Genomic DNA, 17,369 nt, shown 5'->3' on the forward strand with positions numbered 1-17,369 from the left:
AATCAGGCCTCAGGAGTGATGTTTGCCAAACACCACTGAAGCATGATTCCACTGAGATCCTCTGCCTCCTTTTAACAAATGCTACCTCAGAGGCATGACTCAGCTGAGTTCCTCTGACTCTTGTACTAAAACCCAGCACTTAAGAATAACTTATCCTTTACCATCCTGGCTTCCTCCAAGCCTAACCTCTGAGGCTTGTCACTTACAGTTACGGCATGCCATGTTCCAATCATTACCAATGAGGCCTGTCACTTACTACTATGGCATGCCATGTTCCAAACATTACCAATGAGGCCTGTCATTTAAAAACTACGACATGCCATCTTCCAACCACTGAGGCCTGTCACTTACAGCTGCGGCATGCCATCCTCCAAATAATACCAATGACGTCTGTCATTTAAAAACTATAGCTGCCATCTTCCAACCATTAACACTGAGGCCTGTCCATTACAGATATGTCATGCCATGTTCCAACCTTTGCCAATGAGGCCAGTCAGTTACAGTTATGGCATGCCATGTTCTAACCATTACCAATGAGGCCTGTCACTTACTGCTACAGCATGCCATGCTCCAACCATTAACACTGAGGCCTGTCACTTACAGATTCGGCATACTATGTTCCAAATATTACCAATGAGGCCTATCACTTACAGCAGCTAAGGCATGCCATGTTCTAACCATTACCAATGAGGCCTGTCACTTACTGCTACAGTATGGCATTTTCCTACCATTACCATTCACTGCTGGCACACTTTAAAAACATTTTTTTTTTTTTTTAGGGTTCTCCTTTTTCGGTTCCTCTGACTTAATATCGCCACAATATTAAGTTGGAGGAACTACAGAAAAGCAGAATTTTCTGCTTTTCTGTAAAATTTATGGGCTTCTCAAGAAGTAACGCCTGCTCTGGGGCAGGTGTTGATTATTGAGGGTAAAAATTGCGCATTAGGAGTACTTTTTTTTTTTTTTTTTGCATAGGGGAAATAGCTAATAGCCTCATCAACATGAATTTACATGTGATGAGCGCTATTAGCTACGCGCTCGGTTGAACGCGCGTTTTGTACCGGGAGTTGTGGACGTGCGCCCAAAACGCGTGTCCAGTCACATGCTGAGCTGTGCGCTGCAGTCAGCACACTGTAGTGCATCGGCCTGAGTGTTTGTTTGGCATAGACTGCCACCTACCACTTGTAGGAAAAGGTCTGGTTTAAAATATCCAAACCTTATTCTACAGCCTCCCATAGCAGTTCCGTTACCTTTTGCATTTGTATTTTCCAAGGCAAAGCACTTTTTTACTTGCAGGCTGCTTCCTCTCAGCCCAGGCTTCGTTTTTATCCCTGTGGGTCTTGCCCTTCCCTGATTTCCCATTTGGCCTCTATGTTTGGGAGATCCCTGCCCTCCCTACTTTCAGGGACCTCCTTCTCCAGAGCCCCGTGGACTGGGAGCTGTAGTTTTTCTTTTTCTAAAGTTATTACTCTTGATGTGGAGGGTCTCTTATTGGATTCAGACAAACCCTTGCTTCCTTCCAGGCAGGATGCTGGGACAGAGTTCCCATTACAGTTACCTCTGAGGAAGTAATTTCGCAACAAAAAACTATTTAATTGGACCCTCAACTGCCTCCATCTATGAACGTGGCAGGCATAACTGTATTATTAACAGCAGGCAAGGATCCAACTTGCTGTGGGTCCTATCACCCTATTTCTTTGCTAAATTTAGATTTAAAACTTCTGGCCAAAATTTTAGTGACGTGTTTGAACTCAGTCATTACGGGATTGGTAAAGACTGATCAATCAGGGTTTATTCCAGGCAGACAGGTGGCAGATAATATCTGTAAGATTCTGAACTTGGCCTGGTGAGCAAGATCTGAACATATGGAAGCAGAAATTTTGACTATTGATGTTGACAAAGCATTCAATAGAGTGCATTGGGGGTTTTATCCTCATGTGTTGCAGAAGGTCGGCTTGGGACCCAACCTTTTTGAAATGGGTGGATGCATTTAATTCAAACCCTGAGGCTAAGATTAAATTTAATGGGGGTTATTCATCCATGTTTCCTTTAGGTAGGGGAACCAAACAAGTGTTCCCTTTAATCCCATTATTGTTCACTTTAGTAATGGAGCCATTTGCAGAGAAGATTCGCAGTATGGGAGATATAGCGGGGATACAGGTGGGTCTAGAGGAATATAACATTTTGCCGATGATGTTATATTTATTATAAGTAGACCTATCTTGAATTTACCGATATAATTACTGTTGCGTTGGAGCTGGATTATTGGGCTGAGGCGGAGTTGGCACAACCCGTAGGCAAGGGCCCATGGATCCCCACCTTCAGCAGGTGGAGTGGGCTGAAGCTAGAGGCCACTGGAGCTTCACATATACCTGTCCACGTTCCCCTTGTGTTGAGCCTTTGGGTGCCAGGGCCAGCAGGACTTAGGCAGGCCTCGAGATAGAACAATGCTAGTAGGTAGTTCAGCCCAGAGACAGCAGCCAGCAGATGGCGTAGCTCTATCCAGGACGGGTTTCGGAACAGAAACCCAAGCACCGAGGAACTGGAACCTGGAACAGACTGAGGGTGCTTGAGCACAGAGGGACCAAAGCCCTAGGAGTCCACATCCCAAGGATAGAGTCCAAAGAGTCACTGAAGAACTTGAGCCGAGGCTGGCAATCAAAGGAAACTGTAGCAGGCAACTTGGAACTCAGAACATATCAGAGTCTATAGCAAGGTCATACGTGGCGTTGGTCTGGGCGCGGAGAAGGCAGGCGTGGTCAGGCGTAGCAACAGTCAATGTACGAAGAAGGCAAGCGTAGTCAGGCATAGCAATGGTCAAGGCACGGAGAAGGCGAGCATAGTCAGGCAGACGAAGGTCAGGCTTGGAGAGAGGTAATGTGGTCAGGCAGGCAGAGGTCAGGCTTGGAGAGAGGCAATGTGGTCAGGCAGGCAGAGGTCAGGCTTGGAGAGAGGCAATGTGGTCAGCCAGGCAGAGGTCAGGCAGGCAGAGATCAGAATTGGAGAGAGGCAACGTGGTCAGGCAGGCAGAGATCAGGCTTGGAGAAGGCAGCGAGGTCAAAGCAAAGCAGAAGTCGGCACCAGAAGTCAGTCAATACGGGGAAAACACATGAACACAGGAACTGGGAACCGGAGACACTGGAACAGGAACAAAGACACGACGAGGCAACGAGAGCTTGGAACCAAGGACAGGTAAACTAAGGAGACCTGTTGCAAAGGCAAAGTCTTCAGAGAAAACCTAGAAATTTATACTGAGCAGGACATGACGTCAACATCTGGGGTCCGCGGCCTGGTTCCCGCCATGGGCCCTTTAAAGGTCTCAGCGTGACACGCGTGCGCACCTAGAGGGAGGCGCCATGCTGCTGGCTCGGCTGTTGGAGGCATCCCAGCTGGAGATCCTGGGACGCGATGCAAGGCCCGAGGTGCTGGCGAGGGCGTCCCGGCCGGAGGGACGTGGTGCCGAGTCAGAGGCACTGACAGAGGTCCATGGTCGGAGCCGGCTGCCTACCACTGCCAAGAAAGTATAACTGGGTCCCGCGGGCTGCGCAGCAAGGTACGAGGGCCGCACCGCGGGGTTGCCGTGGGCGATGAGCGTAACAGTACCCGCCTTATGCTCCCTTCCTGGAGGTCAGGGTTTGCCCGGATGGGCACGATGAAAATTTTTGAGGAAGGTTTTATCTAAGATGTTTTGCGCAGGCTCCCAAGAGTTTTCCTCGGGTCCATACCCCTCTCAAGATAGGAGGTACTCCCAACGGCAGCCTCTGCAATGAATGTCCAGCACTTCGTGGACCTGATAGGTCATTTCTGATTCTGCCACCAACGCAGGTGGTTCAGGAACCTTCCAGGAAGGCCAAGACAGAACCACTGGTTTCAGCAGGGAGACGTGAAAGGTATTGTGTATACCCAGGGAAGGAGGTAATCGGAGTTGGTATGTTACAGGTCCAATACATCGAAGAATCGGGAATGGGACGATGAACCTCGGAGCAAACCTTTGTGACGGTATTCGAAGTCTGATATATTTGGTGCTCAACCAGACCTTCTGGCCAGGGAGAAATTCAGGAGCTGCGCGGTGATGACTATCAGCAGTCTTCTTGGCCCGGGAGGCGGTCTGGCGCAGATGGTGATTTGTTTGTCCCATATAGTCTTAAGGGCATCCGCAGTAGCCTGTGCCGCAGGAGACAGCACGGTGAGAGACATGGGCAAAGGTGATCGAGATTGTTTTCCATAGACTATGGAAAATGGCGATGTTCCGGTAGCTGAGACCACATGAGAGTTGTGGGAGAACTCTGCCCAGGGTAGGAGGTCTGACCAGTTGTCCTGTTGGTCATTGATGTGGGCTCGTAGAAACACCTTTAAGGAGTGATTCATCCGTTCAGCTTGCCCATTGGCTTGGGGATGATAGGTGGTTGTGAGGCTGATATTAATGCCAAATGTTTGGCAAAGAGAGCGCCAATATCTGGCGACAAATTGAGGACCTCGATCGGAGACAATATCTACTGGCACACCATGCAGTCTAAATATATGATGAAAGAACAGTCGTGCCAGCTCGGGTGCAGATGGTAGGCCCGGGAGTGGCACAAAATGGGCCATTTATGAGAAACGGTCTATTGTAACCCATAAAGGTATTACCCCTAGAAGGAGGCAGATCCACAATGAAATCTGTCGACAGGTGAGTCCACGGTTCTTCAGGCGCTGATAGTGGTTGTAACATAAGAACATAAGAACATAAGAAAATGCCATACTGGGTCAGACCAAGGGTCCATCAAGCCCAGCATCCTGTTTCCAACAGTGGCCAATCCAGGCCATAAGAACCTGGCAAGTCCTCATAGTCGCCTGACCGGGGTTTTTTGTTGAGCGCAAACAATACAGGATTCAACGTATGCCTTGGCGTCGGAGACAAAAGTAGGCCACCAACAGAACTGCTGGAGCAGTACCACGGTTCGCGTTTGTCCTGGGTGACCGGCAACCTTGGAATCATGGGCCCAATGGAGCACCCTTTCACGAAGGCATCGGGGCACCACGGTTTCTCCCATAGGAACAGGATGGGTTGCTGACAATGAGATCCAGGCTGGATTAATAATATGTTTTGGCTCTTCAAGGATATCCTCTGGTTCAAAGGACTGGGATAAGGCGTCTGCATGGAGGTTCTTTTTGGCTGGGCGGTAACGGAGTTTAAAATCGAACCAAGAAAAAAATAAGGCCCTCCGGGCTTGGCAGGCATTGAGACGCTGAGCTTGACTTAGGTGTTCTAGATTTTTGTGGTCCGTAAACACAGTGAACTTATGCTGTGCACCCTCAAGCCAAGGACGCCATTCTCCAGGACCAACTTTATGGCGAGTAGTTGGGGACCATATGGCAGTATGGTCCCCAATACTGTAGTTGTGTTCTGCTGGTGAGAATTTCTGTGAAAAGAACGAACATGGGACTGCAGTACCAGAAGCCGTCCACTGACTGAGGACAGCCCCAGCCCCAATGGTGGAGGTATCCACCTCAACTTGAAAGGGACGAGTCGGGTCAGGATGAATTAGGCTAGATACCCTTATGAAAGGCTTACTTTAATTAATGAAAGGCGGCTATGGCTTCAGGTGGCCAATTCTGAGTATTTTGGCCCTTCCTGGTCAAGGTTGTCAAGGGGGCGGCCAGTGTGGAATAATGGGGAATAAAATGACGATAATAGTTAAGGAATCCCAGGATTGCTTTTAACTTATCTGGGTCCATGGAGAATCCTAGAGGAGAGATGATATAGCCAAGAAATGGTAGACTAGACTTCTCAAATAAACATTTTTCCAGTTTTGAAAATAACTGGTTTTCTCTAAGACTTTGCAATACCATATATATGTCAGATCGGTGGGTGTCAATGTCTTCAGAAAAAATGAGTATATCATCCAAGTAGACCACGACCTTGGTGTACAGTAGATCTCTAAAACTTTCGTTCATCATCCGTTGGAATATGGCAGGTGTGTTGGAAAGGCCAAAAGGAATCACTAAGTATTCATAGTGACTGTCTCTGGTGTTAAAGGCGGTTTTCCAGATGTCATCGGGGCGGATCCACAACAGGTTATATGCCCCGCGTAAATCCAACTTAGTAAAAATGGTAGCACCCTGGAGACGGTCGAAAAGCTTCGAGATTAATGGCAGAGGGCATTTATCCTTGTGGGTGATGGCATTTAGACCACGATAGTCAATGCACGGTCTAAGTGACCCGTCTTTTTTGGTCACGAAAAGAATCACGCTCCAGCGGGTGATGTAGAAGGACGAATAAACCCCTTTTCAAGATTCTCTTGAATATACTCAGTTATGGCTTTTGTCTCAGGCTGAGACAATGGATATGTGCGTCCATGAGGAGGCATAGTTCCAGGAAGAAGGTCGATTGGACAATCGAACCGCCGAAGCGGCGGATGGAGGTTGCCTTCTGTTTTGAGAATACATCCTCATAGGCGGCGTATGGAGCAGGTATGCCAGAAAAGGTGGTAACCAATGGAATTGTTGCAGATGGAGTCACCTTCTGAAGGTAGGATTGGTGACAAGCCAGGCCCCATTCTACCAACTGTAGAGAGGTCCAGTTAAACTGGGGGAGTGCTTCTGTAGCCAAGGAAGTACAAGCACTATAGGATGGATTGATTTGTCCAGAACTAGTAAATCAAGTTCCTCATGGTTTAAAGCCCCTGTACATAGCTGGACAGGTTCAGTAGTTAAGGAATTACGGCTGGGTAACGGTTCTCTGTATATCGAGGCAATGCAAAGGGTAGGAACTAACGAGCGGGTCTTGATACCCAATAATTGCACGAGATCCCTAAGGATGAAATTTCCTCCCACTCCAGAATCAACCAGAGCAAGGACTGGGAATGATTGGGAGTCCCAAATTAGGGTAACTGGAACTGAGAGTTGGGGGGCCAGAGAAGTTGCACCCAAGTTCAGGACCCCTACTGAACTTGGACTCTGGAGTTTCCTGGATGGATGGGACAATTCTGTAGATGATGGCCTGGAGCCCCGCAATACAGACCCAAGCCTGTTTGTCTTTGCCGGAGGCGCTCTTCTGGGGTCAAACGTCCATTACCCAGTTGCATAGGTTCTTCCGCTTTGACCACTCTAGTGTCACTGGATGTAGAACTAATGATGGGAGGTGAGCGGGAGCAAACCTGCAAGGACCCTCGGACATCCGATTTTCCCGGTGACACTCTTGAAGACGATGATCTATTCGGCCTGCCAAATCTATAAGGTCTTCCAAGGAAGAACGGAGCTCCCAAGCAGCCAGCTCATCTTTCAGCTGTGAGGAGATTCCATTCAGATAAATGGCTCAAAGGCAATCTTCTTGCCAGGCGAGCTCAGTAGCCAGAGTCCGGAACTCAATTGTGAGGTCAAAAAGACTCCGTTGTCCTTGACGAAGATGAAGGAGACTGGTTTTTGCTACAGTGTGCCGCCCAGGATCGTCGAAGATCCGTTTGAAGACCGCCACGAATTGAACCAATTCCCTCAACAGGGAGTCAGAGCGTTCTCACAGGGGAGAAGCCCAAGCCAGGGCTTTCCCTTCAAGGTGAGGCAGTATAAACGTGACTTTCGTTAGGTCATCCTGGAAGATGGAGGGTTGCAGAGTGAATTGCATGTAGCATTGGTATATGAACCCTCTGCAGAGCTTGGAATCACCGATGAAACGTTGGGACGCTGGAAGCGCCAGCAAGGCTCGTGGCAAGGATGAGGATGGTGGCGGAGGCGGAGCCAGGTCATTAAGGAAGGCATCGACCCGGGTGTGGAGACTGTCCATAGAAGAGGCCAGTGCTTCAAGGAACTGCTGCTGTTCCTGTACCTTGGAAGCCAGGCTTGGGATGGCCTGGAGGGCACGTGGCTCCACAGAATCCATGGCCTTTGCAATCTGTTGCGTTGGAGGTGGATTCTTGGGCTGAGGTGGAGTTGGCGCAACCCATAAGCAAGGGCCCACGGGTCCCCACCATCAGCAGGTGGAGTGGGCTGAAGCTAGAGGCCACTGGAGCTTCACCTATACCAGCCCATGTTCCCCTCGGGTTGAGACTTTGGGTGCTGGGGCCAGCAGGAATCAGGCAGGCCTCGAGATAGAACAATGCTAGTAGGTAGTTCAGCCCAGAGACAGCAGCCAGCAGATGGCGTAGCTCTATCCAGGACGGGTTGCAGAATGGAAACCCAAGCACCGAGGAACTGGAACAGACTGATGTGCTTGAGCACAGAGGGGCCGAAGCCCTAGGAGTACACGTCCAAAGGATAGAGTCCAAAGAGTCACTGAAGAACTTGAGCTGAGGCTGGCAATCAAAGGAAGCTGTAGCAGGCAACATGGAACTCAGAACATATCAGAGTCTATAGCAAGGTCATACATGGCGTTGGTCTGGGCACGGAGAAGGCAGGCGTGGTCAGGCATAGCAACAGTCAAGGCACAGAGAAGGCAAGTGTAGTCAGGCGTAGCAATGGTCAAGGCACGGAGAAGGCAAGCGTAGTCAGGCAGGAGAAGGTCAGGCTTGGAGAGAGGCAACGTGGTCAGGCAGGCAGAGGTCAGGCTTGGAGAGAGGCAACGTAGCCAGGCAGGCAGAGGTCAGGCTTGGAGAAGGTAGCGTAGTCAAAGCAAAGCAGAAGTTGGCACCAGAAGTCAGTCAATACGAGGAGACACCCGAACACAGGAACTGGGAACCAGAGACACTGGAACAGGAACAAAGACACGACTAGGCAACGAGCACTTGGAACCAAGGACAGTTAAACCAAGGAGACCTGTTGCAAAGGCAAAGTCTTCCGAGAAAATCAGGGAATTTATACTGAGCAGGACATGACGTCGACATCCGGGGTCCGCGGCCTGGTTCGCGCCGTGGGCCCTTTAAAGGTCTCAGCGTGACACGCGTGCGCACCTAGAGGGAGGCGCCACGCTGCTAGCTCGGCTGATGGAGGCATCCCGGCTGGAGGTCCTGGGACGCGATGCAAGGCCCTAGGTGCTGGCGAAGGCATCCTGGCCGGAGGGCCCGGGACGAGGTGCAGAGTCAGAGGCACTGACGGAGGTCCGTGGTCAGAGCCGGCTGCCTATCGCCGCCAAGGAAGCAGAACTAGGTCCCGCGGGCTGCACAGCAATGTACGAGGGCTGCACCGCGGGGTTGCCGCGGGCAGTGAGCGTAACAATTACTGCAGTGCTACCCCTAACAGCCATTCAGGGTTAGCCTCTTTAGTTACTTAAAGGGTGTCACTGGCACTACACAGGTCCTGCTTGCACCTGCACATGTGCCCTTGGGTTCCCACTTGCCTTAGAGCAAGTGCCCTATTCTGCAGGCTATGCCCTGGTGATTTCTGGGGAGATTGCAACCCCCACCAAACTCAGGAGTTCCCAGAAATGACAGTCACAGACCAAACACAAAAAATACTGGGATCACCCAGTGACTAACCTTTTAGGGTCACTGATCAGTCACAGACACAGAGCTAACAGTAGTTTATTAAGAAATAGAAGTTACAGTAGACTGGAAAAGTTTAAACTTTCAAACAACAAGCAAGGAAAAGGAATTATTCAACTAACGCTATCTAATTAAGTTTTTGTGTAATTAGCTAGTGCCTGGAGAAGTTTGGTAGCGGTCTTTGAACTGTGACAGTATCTTGGCTACAAGTCTTATTTGCTGCACTCCCCAGTCAAAATTGAGATTTCTGGCAAATTCTGGATTAGTCCTCTCTGGAGCTGGTGCTGTAGAACTAATCATAATCCAGAATAATTGAGTTCCTGATCAATAACATCAGCACACTCACAGAACACTAATATTATAACTTTCTGGGGGAAAAGGCAGGAAATACCTTTGTTCTGAATCATTTCAGCAAGTCTGAGTAATGCTGAGACAGGGACTGCAGAATATTATATAAATCAGGATTACACTGCTCAGGCACTATCGGGTGGGGCTGGGTACAAAAGAAGGGCGTTCTCATTGGAAAAGGTAAAAATCCCATTTTGCCATAGTAACCCACTGTTAATTTTAAAATGGTATTGCCCAGCTTTGCCTTCTGTTCAGCGGGAATATTAATGCTGTCTCGATGCCTGAGTTTTGTTTAAGTATCAACATACACCACAATGTACAAAAAAAAGTAATAACTAAGCTGGAACCCTAGTTACAAACAAACCTGCATAACACACTGGAGCTGAGGTATCAGACTGTAAATGGGGTTTTAACAGCATTAGATATATTGAGTACTATTTACTTGCCACTCTCTCTCCTTTAGCACCACCATATAGCAACAAAACTAACAGTAACTAGAATAAGCAACCTTGGGAGGGCTGTTAATCCCAGAAGCTGCATAAAACCACAAAAAAAGTTGAAACAAACCATGAAAAAAAAAATTCTTCTCTTGCAACTTAGTAGGGCCTCCGCACACATGCCTGCGCCCCGGTATGTGTGTACAGAGGCAGGCTTGATGATGAGTTACAGGATGCATCAGACATCGTACATGCCTGTGCTGACCATCTCCTGCGGCCCATAGCTCATAGAAGGGGTATTGTGTTTAGGGAAAAAGGCCTTTTGCATGGCTAAAAATTGCCATGCACATCAAAAGAACACTGCAAGGCAAAAACAAATGAAAATTCTCACTAAAAAGCAACCAGAAGAGAAAAGATAAAATAAAGATAAAATAAACAGAGTAAGAAAACAAGTAAGGAAAGAATTGCAGAGCAATTCTGATGAGGCTTTTTTTTCTCACAACACTGTAGTTCTCCATAGTTGCCAAAAGGTGTCAGTATCATTTAGTATAATAGAGTAATGTCACCTTTTAATCAGACCTGCCACAGAAGCCGAAAAAGTGATTTTTTTCCCCCCCAATTTTCAGCTATATCCATAAGTTTTCAGAGAGAACATTACTCCAGTTTCTAGTTTTTATATGGATCTACCTATCCTGAAAATATGGTTGCTGTAAGTTGAATGGTTTGGGGGATAATGTCCACACAGACAGACAAACAAAGCAAAAAAAAAGAGCAATCTTTTTTTTTTTTTTTTTTAAGAAGAAAAGCACCAAAAAGAAAAATATCCCAAACAACAGAAATAGTAGAGGCAGCTTGAAATGCACTGATTCTTCTCAACACCACAGTCCTCCAAGTATTGATTACCGATTTCTATTTCCGCTGCACATTCGTATTCTCTCATGTTTCTCGTGCGATCAGAGGCTCTTCTCTCTGACAAGAACCCCGTGGTCAAAGTTCCAATGGTTTCAGGCAGTGTGTGCTGGTTTGGGAGATGATCGAGTCAGCAGGACGTCCGCCAGTGCCGTTGGCAGGTAGGAGACGGGGATGTAGAAGAGTTTGGCGGCCCAGCCAACAGAATAGCGAGTGCGGGGGTGCACAGCAATGAGCGCGTGCTCCATACAATCTGTCACCAATGAAAGCTTTGAACTGGCTCCGGACACCACATGGCTAACATTTTTGGAACCTGTGGATATAAAAAAGTAAATGGTGAAATACAGTGTATACACAGACACTATCTTTTTACTCCTTCCCATCCGGCTCTCAGCAGGAAACCATCCTGCACAATCTCTCTCTTCATTCCTCCTCATCCAGCTATCACCAAGGAGCTATGATTACAGTGTACAACATCTCTCCTTCCTTCTTTGCACCTGGCTCACATCAGGGAGCCATTTATTTCTGTGCTTTCTGCCAGTCCTTCTACACATATCTTTAAAAACTGATGTAGCTTTCTCTCTTCAAGAAAGCAAGATGCAGCCTCCCCCAGGATGGATCCACATTTTGAGTTCTGTAAGGGGGATGATAGTCCTACAGCCAGATTGTATGTATCTGTAACTGCTGAACTTGTGGCTGAGAAGCCATTGGCTCTGGATATTTAGGAATAAAACCAGAGGGGAGGGTCTACAAACAAGCATTTTGATGCTCTAGGAAGAACGTAAGCAGCACTAATGGCGTAGAGGTGTAGTCTAATGCAGCAGTTCTCAATAGGTTTGTCGGGACACACCGATGTGTCGCAAAGTCCCAGGAGATGTGTCTACTCTCATCAGCCGAGGTGGGAGTTGGCCAACTTAAAGAAGGCATGACAGGAGGCTGCCCCCACTTCCTTCTCCCCTTCCTGGCCTAGTGGGAAGCTATTTCTTCATCCCTCATCCAGATCGGCGTGAGACATTCACCATCTCCTGCTCTTATGGGCTTGGTGTGATACCGAGTTTCTTCCCCTTCTGGGCTTGGGCAGTGATGCTCTCTTCACTCCGTGCAGCCCAGGAATGACAGATGGCAGGAGCATGAGGGAGAGACATCTGTGCTATATACACATAAGATCTACTGCTGACTTCTGCTGCCTTCTTCTCCTCTTCCCAATGCTTCTTGCCCTCATCTGTTGCCAGTAAGGAGGGTGGGAGATTCTGGACTGGACTGGAGGTTTTTCTGCTGGCTGAGAGCCAGAAGAAGGGGGACATATGGGTGCTGCTAGGAAGCGAAGGGGTGGGGGAGGAAGGGGATCAGGACAAACAACTGGGCATTGAGGGGTGGAGGAAGGAGAGGGTGTGGCTGCTGTCAGACAGAGAGAGGGATGGGAGGACAGATAGGGTGTGAGGAGTGAGGCTGGGAATGCTGGACAGGGATATAACTGTGTGAGGGAATGATTGAAAGGGAATAGTTGGGAGAAATGAGGGGTGCAATATGTCAGTTTTGGAAATGTGCATTTCTTCTATCTTTGCTTAGCATGGGAGGAAATGTGCTACTCCTGGGGAAATTCTGCCAAAAATTCTGCATACTATAGTTATCAAAATAATGCAATATAATCGCAGTCTTTTAAGTAGTAATTAATTTAAAATTCAAATCAGAAAGAAGTTCTTGCAGAAAGGTGCAAAAGGTTTTACGCTTTTGGTGTAGATTTCCCCCAGGAGTACCGTAATAGTACAGCATAACAAGGGCTTCTGTTTTTCAGCAATGTTATTTTAGCTATCCAAGGGGAGCTCCGAGCTGCAGGCAGGGCTGAATTCTTCTAGCTGCTGATGCTTGGGGCAACACAGTGGTGTCTGTAGCTGTTGCTACCGTGTTTCCCCGAAAATAAGACAGTGTCTTATATTAAATTTTGCTACCAAAGATGCACTAGGCCTTATTTTCAGGGGATGTCTTATTTTTCCATGAAGAAGAATTCACATATATTGAACAAAAAAATGAACATTTATTATATTCTGAATAGTTGTCTGGTTGTGCTGGTTTGTGATGACAACTAACTGTGAATCCTGCAGGGTAAAAAAATCACAGCTGCATGCTCTGGTGTTCTGTGTGACGGGCATGCTCCCAAATAAAAACTTTGCTAGGTCTTATTTTCGGGGGATGTCTTATTTTCGGGGAAACAGGGTACAAGTGACAGCAATTGAAAGAAGTCTGTGCTGTCTTCTTGGATGCTGCAGATTAGGGATGTGAATCGGGTGATCGATCGTCTTAACGATCAATTTTGGCTGGGGGGGGAGGGAAATCTGATCGTCATGGTTTTTGTTTTTTTTAAATCGTAAAAAATCGTAAATCGGGGGAGGGCGGGAAAACCGGCACCCTAAAACCCACCCCGACCCTTTAAAATAAATCCCCCACCCTCCCGAAGCCCCTCAAAATGTTTTAAATTACCTGGGGTCCAGTGGGGGGGTCTCGGCGCGATCTCCCGCTCTTGGGCCACGGCTGCATTAAAAGAAATGGCGCCGGTGGCCCTTTGCCCTTACCATATGACAGGGCAAAGGTAGCGCCGGCGCCATTTTGGTTCCTGTCACCCGACGTCACGAGTACAGGAGATCGCTCCTGGACCCCCGCTGGACCCCCAGGGACTTTTGGCCAGCTTGGGGGGGGCCTCCCGACCCCCACAAGACTTGCCAAAAGTCCAGCGGGGGTCCGGGAGCGACCTCCTGCACGCGGGCCGTATTGCCAATATTCAAAATGGCGCCGGCGCTACTTTTGCCCTCACTATGTCGACATAGTGAGGGCAAAAGTAGCGCCGGCCGTATTGCCAATATTCAAAATGGCGCCGCCATTTTGAATATTGGCAATACGGCCCGTGTGCAGGAAGTTGCTCCCGGACCCTCGCTGGACTTTTGGCAAGTCTTGTGGGGATCAGGAGGCCCCCCCAAGCTGGCCAAAAGACCCTGGGGGTCCAGCGGGGGTCCGAGAGCGATCTCCTGCACTCGTGACATTGGGTGACAGGAACCAAAATGGCGCTGGCGCTACCTTTGCCCTGTCATATGGTAAGGGCAAAGGGCCACTGGCGCCATTTCTTTTAACGCAGCCGTGGCCCGAGAGCGGGAGATCGCACCGGGACCCCCCCACTGGACCCCAGGTAATTTAAAACATTTTGGGGGGCTTCGGGAGGGTGGGGGATTTATTTTAAAGGGTCGGGGTGGGTTTTAGGTTGCCGGTTTTCCCGCCCTCCTCCCTCCCCCGATTTATGATTTTTTGATGATAAATCAGGGGAATTGTTATTGTATCGCGGCTCTAACGATTTTTCTTCCTAAACAATAACTTGCCCTTGAACAGGTGGGACCCTAACTAAGGGCCTCATTTTCTAAAGTATCGCAGGCCTGCGATACTTTAGAAGATGAGGGGCGGGGGGCTGAACCGGGGGGCGGGCCTGCGCTAGCCGGCAGCGATCGCACCGTCGCAGTGCGATCGCTGCTGGTTTCACACCCAATAGCGCCACCATAGGAGGTGTAGCTATTGGGAGCGAAAGCGGACGCGAAAAGGGCCTTACCTTTTCGCTGTCCGCGGCGTTGTCGCGGAGTCGGCCCCGGTGACGCCCCAACTCCTCCTCTTCCGGGGCCAACTCCGCCCCCATTTTGGTATCGCACGCGAAACGTCCCTTACCGTATACGATACGTTTGGAAAATGAGGCCCTAAGACTTTGACCAAATATCCACAGACTAGTTTCTTAACCATAGCAGCTATCTGGCTGAAATTGCTGACATCATAATTCTGGAGGACGTCCTAATCAAGTTATACAAGGCATCCATCACATAGGCTACCGCTGCCTCCAAGCACTCCGCCTGCTTCATGGAGGACAATAAAGATGTCTCTTTTGCTTGCAACTGCTGAACCCAGCACAAACAAGCTCTCTGCATAAAACTGCTGCATACCGCAGCCTGGATACCCAAAGCAGAAGCCTCAGCAATCCTTTTGAGGTGAACTTCCAGCTTTCAGCCCCTGTACATCTTTTAGCATGGCAGATCCTGCCACTAGAATGATGGTTTTCTTGGTTACCACCCAGACCAAAGCATCTACCTTCAGAAGCACCAAAAGTTTGGGTGTCTTCTCTGGTAATGGGTACAACTTTGCCCTTGCCCTTCCAACTTTCAGACTGGTCTCAGGGGTGTCCCACTCCCTGACGACCAACTGCTTTACTGATTGTGGAAGGGAAAAGCCTTAGCAAGATCTCTGAAGTCATCTATGATAGGGTCCACTCCTTCCCGGTCTGACTCTTCCTGAGGAAGTTTAATGCCTAGCTCTTTAAGCACATGTGGAATCAAGGGCCATAACTCTTCCTTGTAAACAGATGGACCCCCTTAGGATCATCCCCTTTGGCCATCAGCACCTCCTTTGGATCCGAATCCAAAATGACATAAGAACATAAGATATGCCATACTGGGTTGGACCAAGGGTCTATCAAGCCCAGCATCCTTTTTCTAACAGTGGCCAATCCAAGACATAGGTACCTGACAAGTACTCCAACATTAAAAAGATCTCAAGCTACTATTCCTTATTGATTAATAGCAGTTTATGTGTTGCGCTCCTGCTCGTGGGTCTAGCCATGAGCAGGCGCTTACCTTCACGGCTCGGAGGCCGCTGTTTCCTCCCTTCACCGTGGCAGGGAGCTGTAGACTTCGGTGCTTCCTGGCGTGGCATGGAGCCACAGTAATCGGGACCCTCTAGCGGCAGGGAGTGCCATCGATGCCCTTTTCAGCCTCGTGGCCCGGAGGCCGCAGTCCCCGGACTTGCCTGCGCAGCAGGGGCCGCCCTCAGCTGATTCTCAGCGGCCTGGATGCTGCCGCGATCATCGGGGCCTGCGCAGAGGCCCAGCTTCTTCCTGCACTGCTCAGTGGCAGGATGCCGCTGGCCATGGTCCTGCATGGCTTCCTGTTTCCTGTCTCCTAAGGTGCGGACCACGCCTCCTCCTGTGATTTAAAGGGCCAGCCTCCTGGCCCCACCTGGACTCCTTCCAGGGCGTTTCCTGATCTTCAGCCCTATTAAGGGCCCAGCTTCCAGTCCTTAGTGCCTTCGCAAGGAGTTAGTTCCTCTTAAGGACTTCTCGTCTTCGCTCCTGCTGGTATTTCCTGTTCTTCGTGGGATCCCTCATTGTTCTTCATGTTCCTGGTCTCTTCTGGATTATCTCTTGTCTTGTCCTGATGTTTCATGGTCTTCCTGATGTTTCGTGGTCTTCCTGATGTTCCTTCCTGATGCCTCGTCTCCGCTTCTGCTTCCTGGATGTTGTGATTCTGCCCTCATGGACAGCCTCTTACCTTCTCTCTGCCTGTCCCGCAGCCTGGAGGCCGCAGTCCCCAGTCTTCCTTGCAGCTGGAGCCACTCTTCAGTCTGCCCTCTGTGGCTTGAGAGCTGCCGACAACGCTGGACCTGTTCCTCAGCCCCGCCCTGCTCTTTTGCGTTAGCAGCAGCATGGCCGCTGGCCATGGTCCTGCACAACTTCCTGCTTCCTGTTCCTAAGGCGCGAGCCGCATTTCTTCACAAGGGCCCACAGCCGGATATGCCCTGGGCCCCACCTGATGACTGTTTCCTGTCTCAGCTCTATAAAAGGGCTTCTCCAACACTTCTGCCTTGCCTTGCATTGGAGTTACTTGCTCCTGGAAATCTTGTCTTCCAGTGCTCCATCAGGCCTTCGTTCTTTGTTGGAGCTCCAAGTCTCGTCTGCTTCCTGAGTCTTCATTGCTTCTTGTGGTTTCCTGATGTTCCATGTCTTCATGTTTTGAGGTTCCTAGTCCAGGGTTCCTGATGTTTCACTTCCTGATGTTCCACTTCCTGATGTTCCAGGCTTCTTGATGTTCTGAGGTTTCGCTCCTCCTTCGCCTGTTTCGAGTCCTCCGGATTCTCCAGCTCCTGTGGTTCTCCAGATGACACCTTGCCTCGTCATTGGAGTCTCATCGCAGCTGGAATCCCTTCTTGTGCTTCCAAGTCCTCTTGACCCTCCAGCTCATGTGGTTCTCCAGATGACACCTAGCCTCGTCATTGGAGTTTCGTCTCAGCTGGATTCCCTTCCTGAGCTTGTCCCGCTCTCTGTGAGGTCCGTGACCAGCCTCTTCAGGTTGTGTAGGGTGCGCAGTGGGACAGGGTGGTCCTGGACCAGTCCCGTGGGTAGACTGTGTAGGGCGCCCTGAGAAACAGTGCCAATGTCTGAATCTTCCCAGCTTCTCGTCTTGTCCAAGAGTCTTCCAAG

General features: G+C 49.4%; 1 protein-coding gene across 1 annotated transcript in view; it reads right to left on the reverse strand.

The window, feature by feature from the left end:
* Positions 1-9,418: 9,418 nt before the first annotated feature.
* Positions 9,419-17,369, reverse strand: part of LOC115087522 (retinol dehydrogenase 7-like) — a 50,498-nt gene continuing 42,547 nt past the window's right edge. Inside the window, exon 5 of the mRNA XM_029594850.1 lies at positions 9,419-11,402. Within this exon, the coding sequence (XP_029450710.1) occupies positions 11,185-11,402 (218 nt within the window). The 3' untranslated portion in view covers positions 9,419-11,184. The remainder of the gene's footprint in view (positions 11,403-17,369) is intronic.

This window comes from Rhinatrema bivittatum, chromosome 3 (assembly GCF_901001135.1).
Source record: "Rhinatrema bivittatum chromosome 3, aRhiBiv1.1, whole genome shotgun sequence".
Taxonomy (NCBI): domain Eukaryota; kingdom Metazoa; phylum Chordata; class Amphibia; order Gymnophiona; family Rhinatrematidae; genus Rhinatrema; species Rhinatrema bivittatum.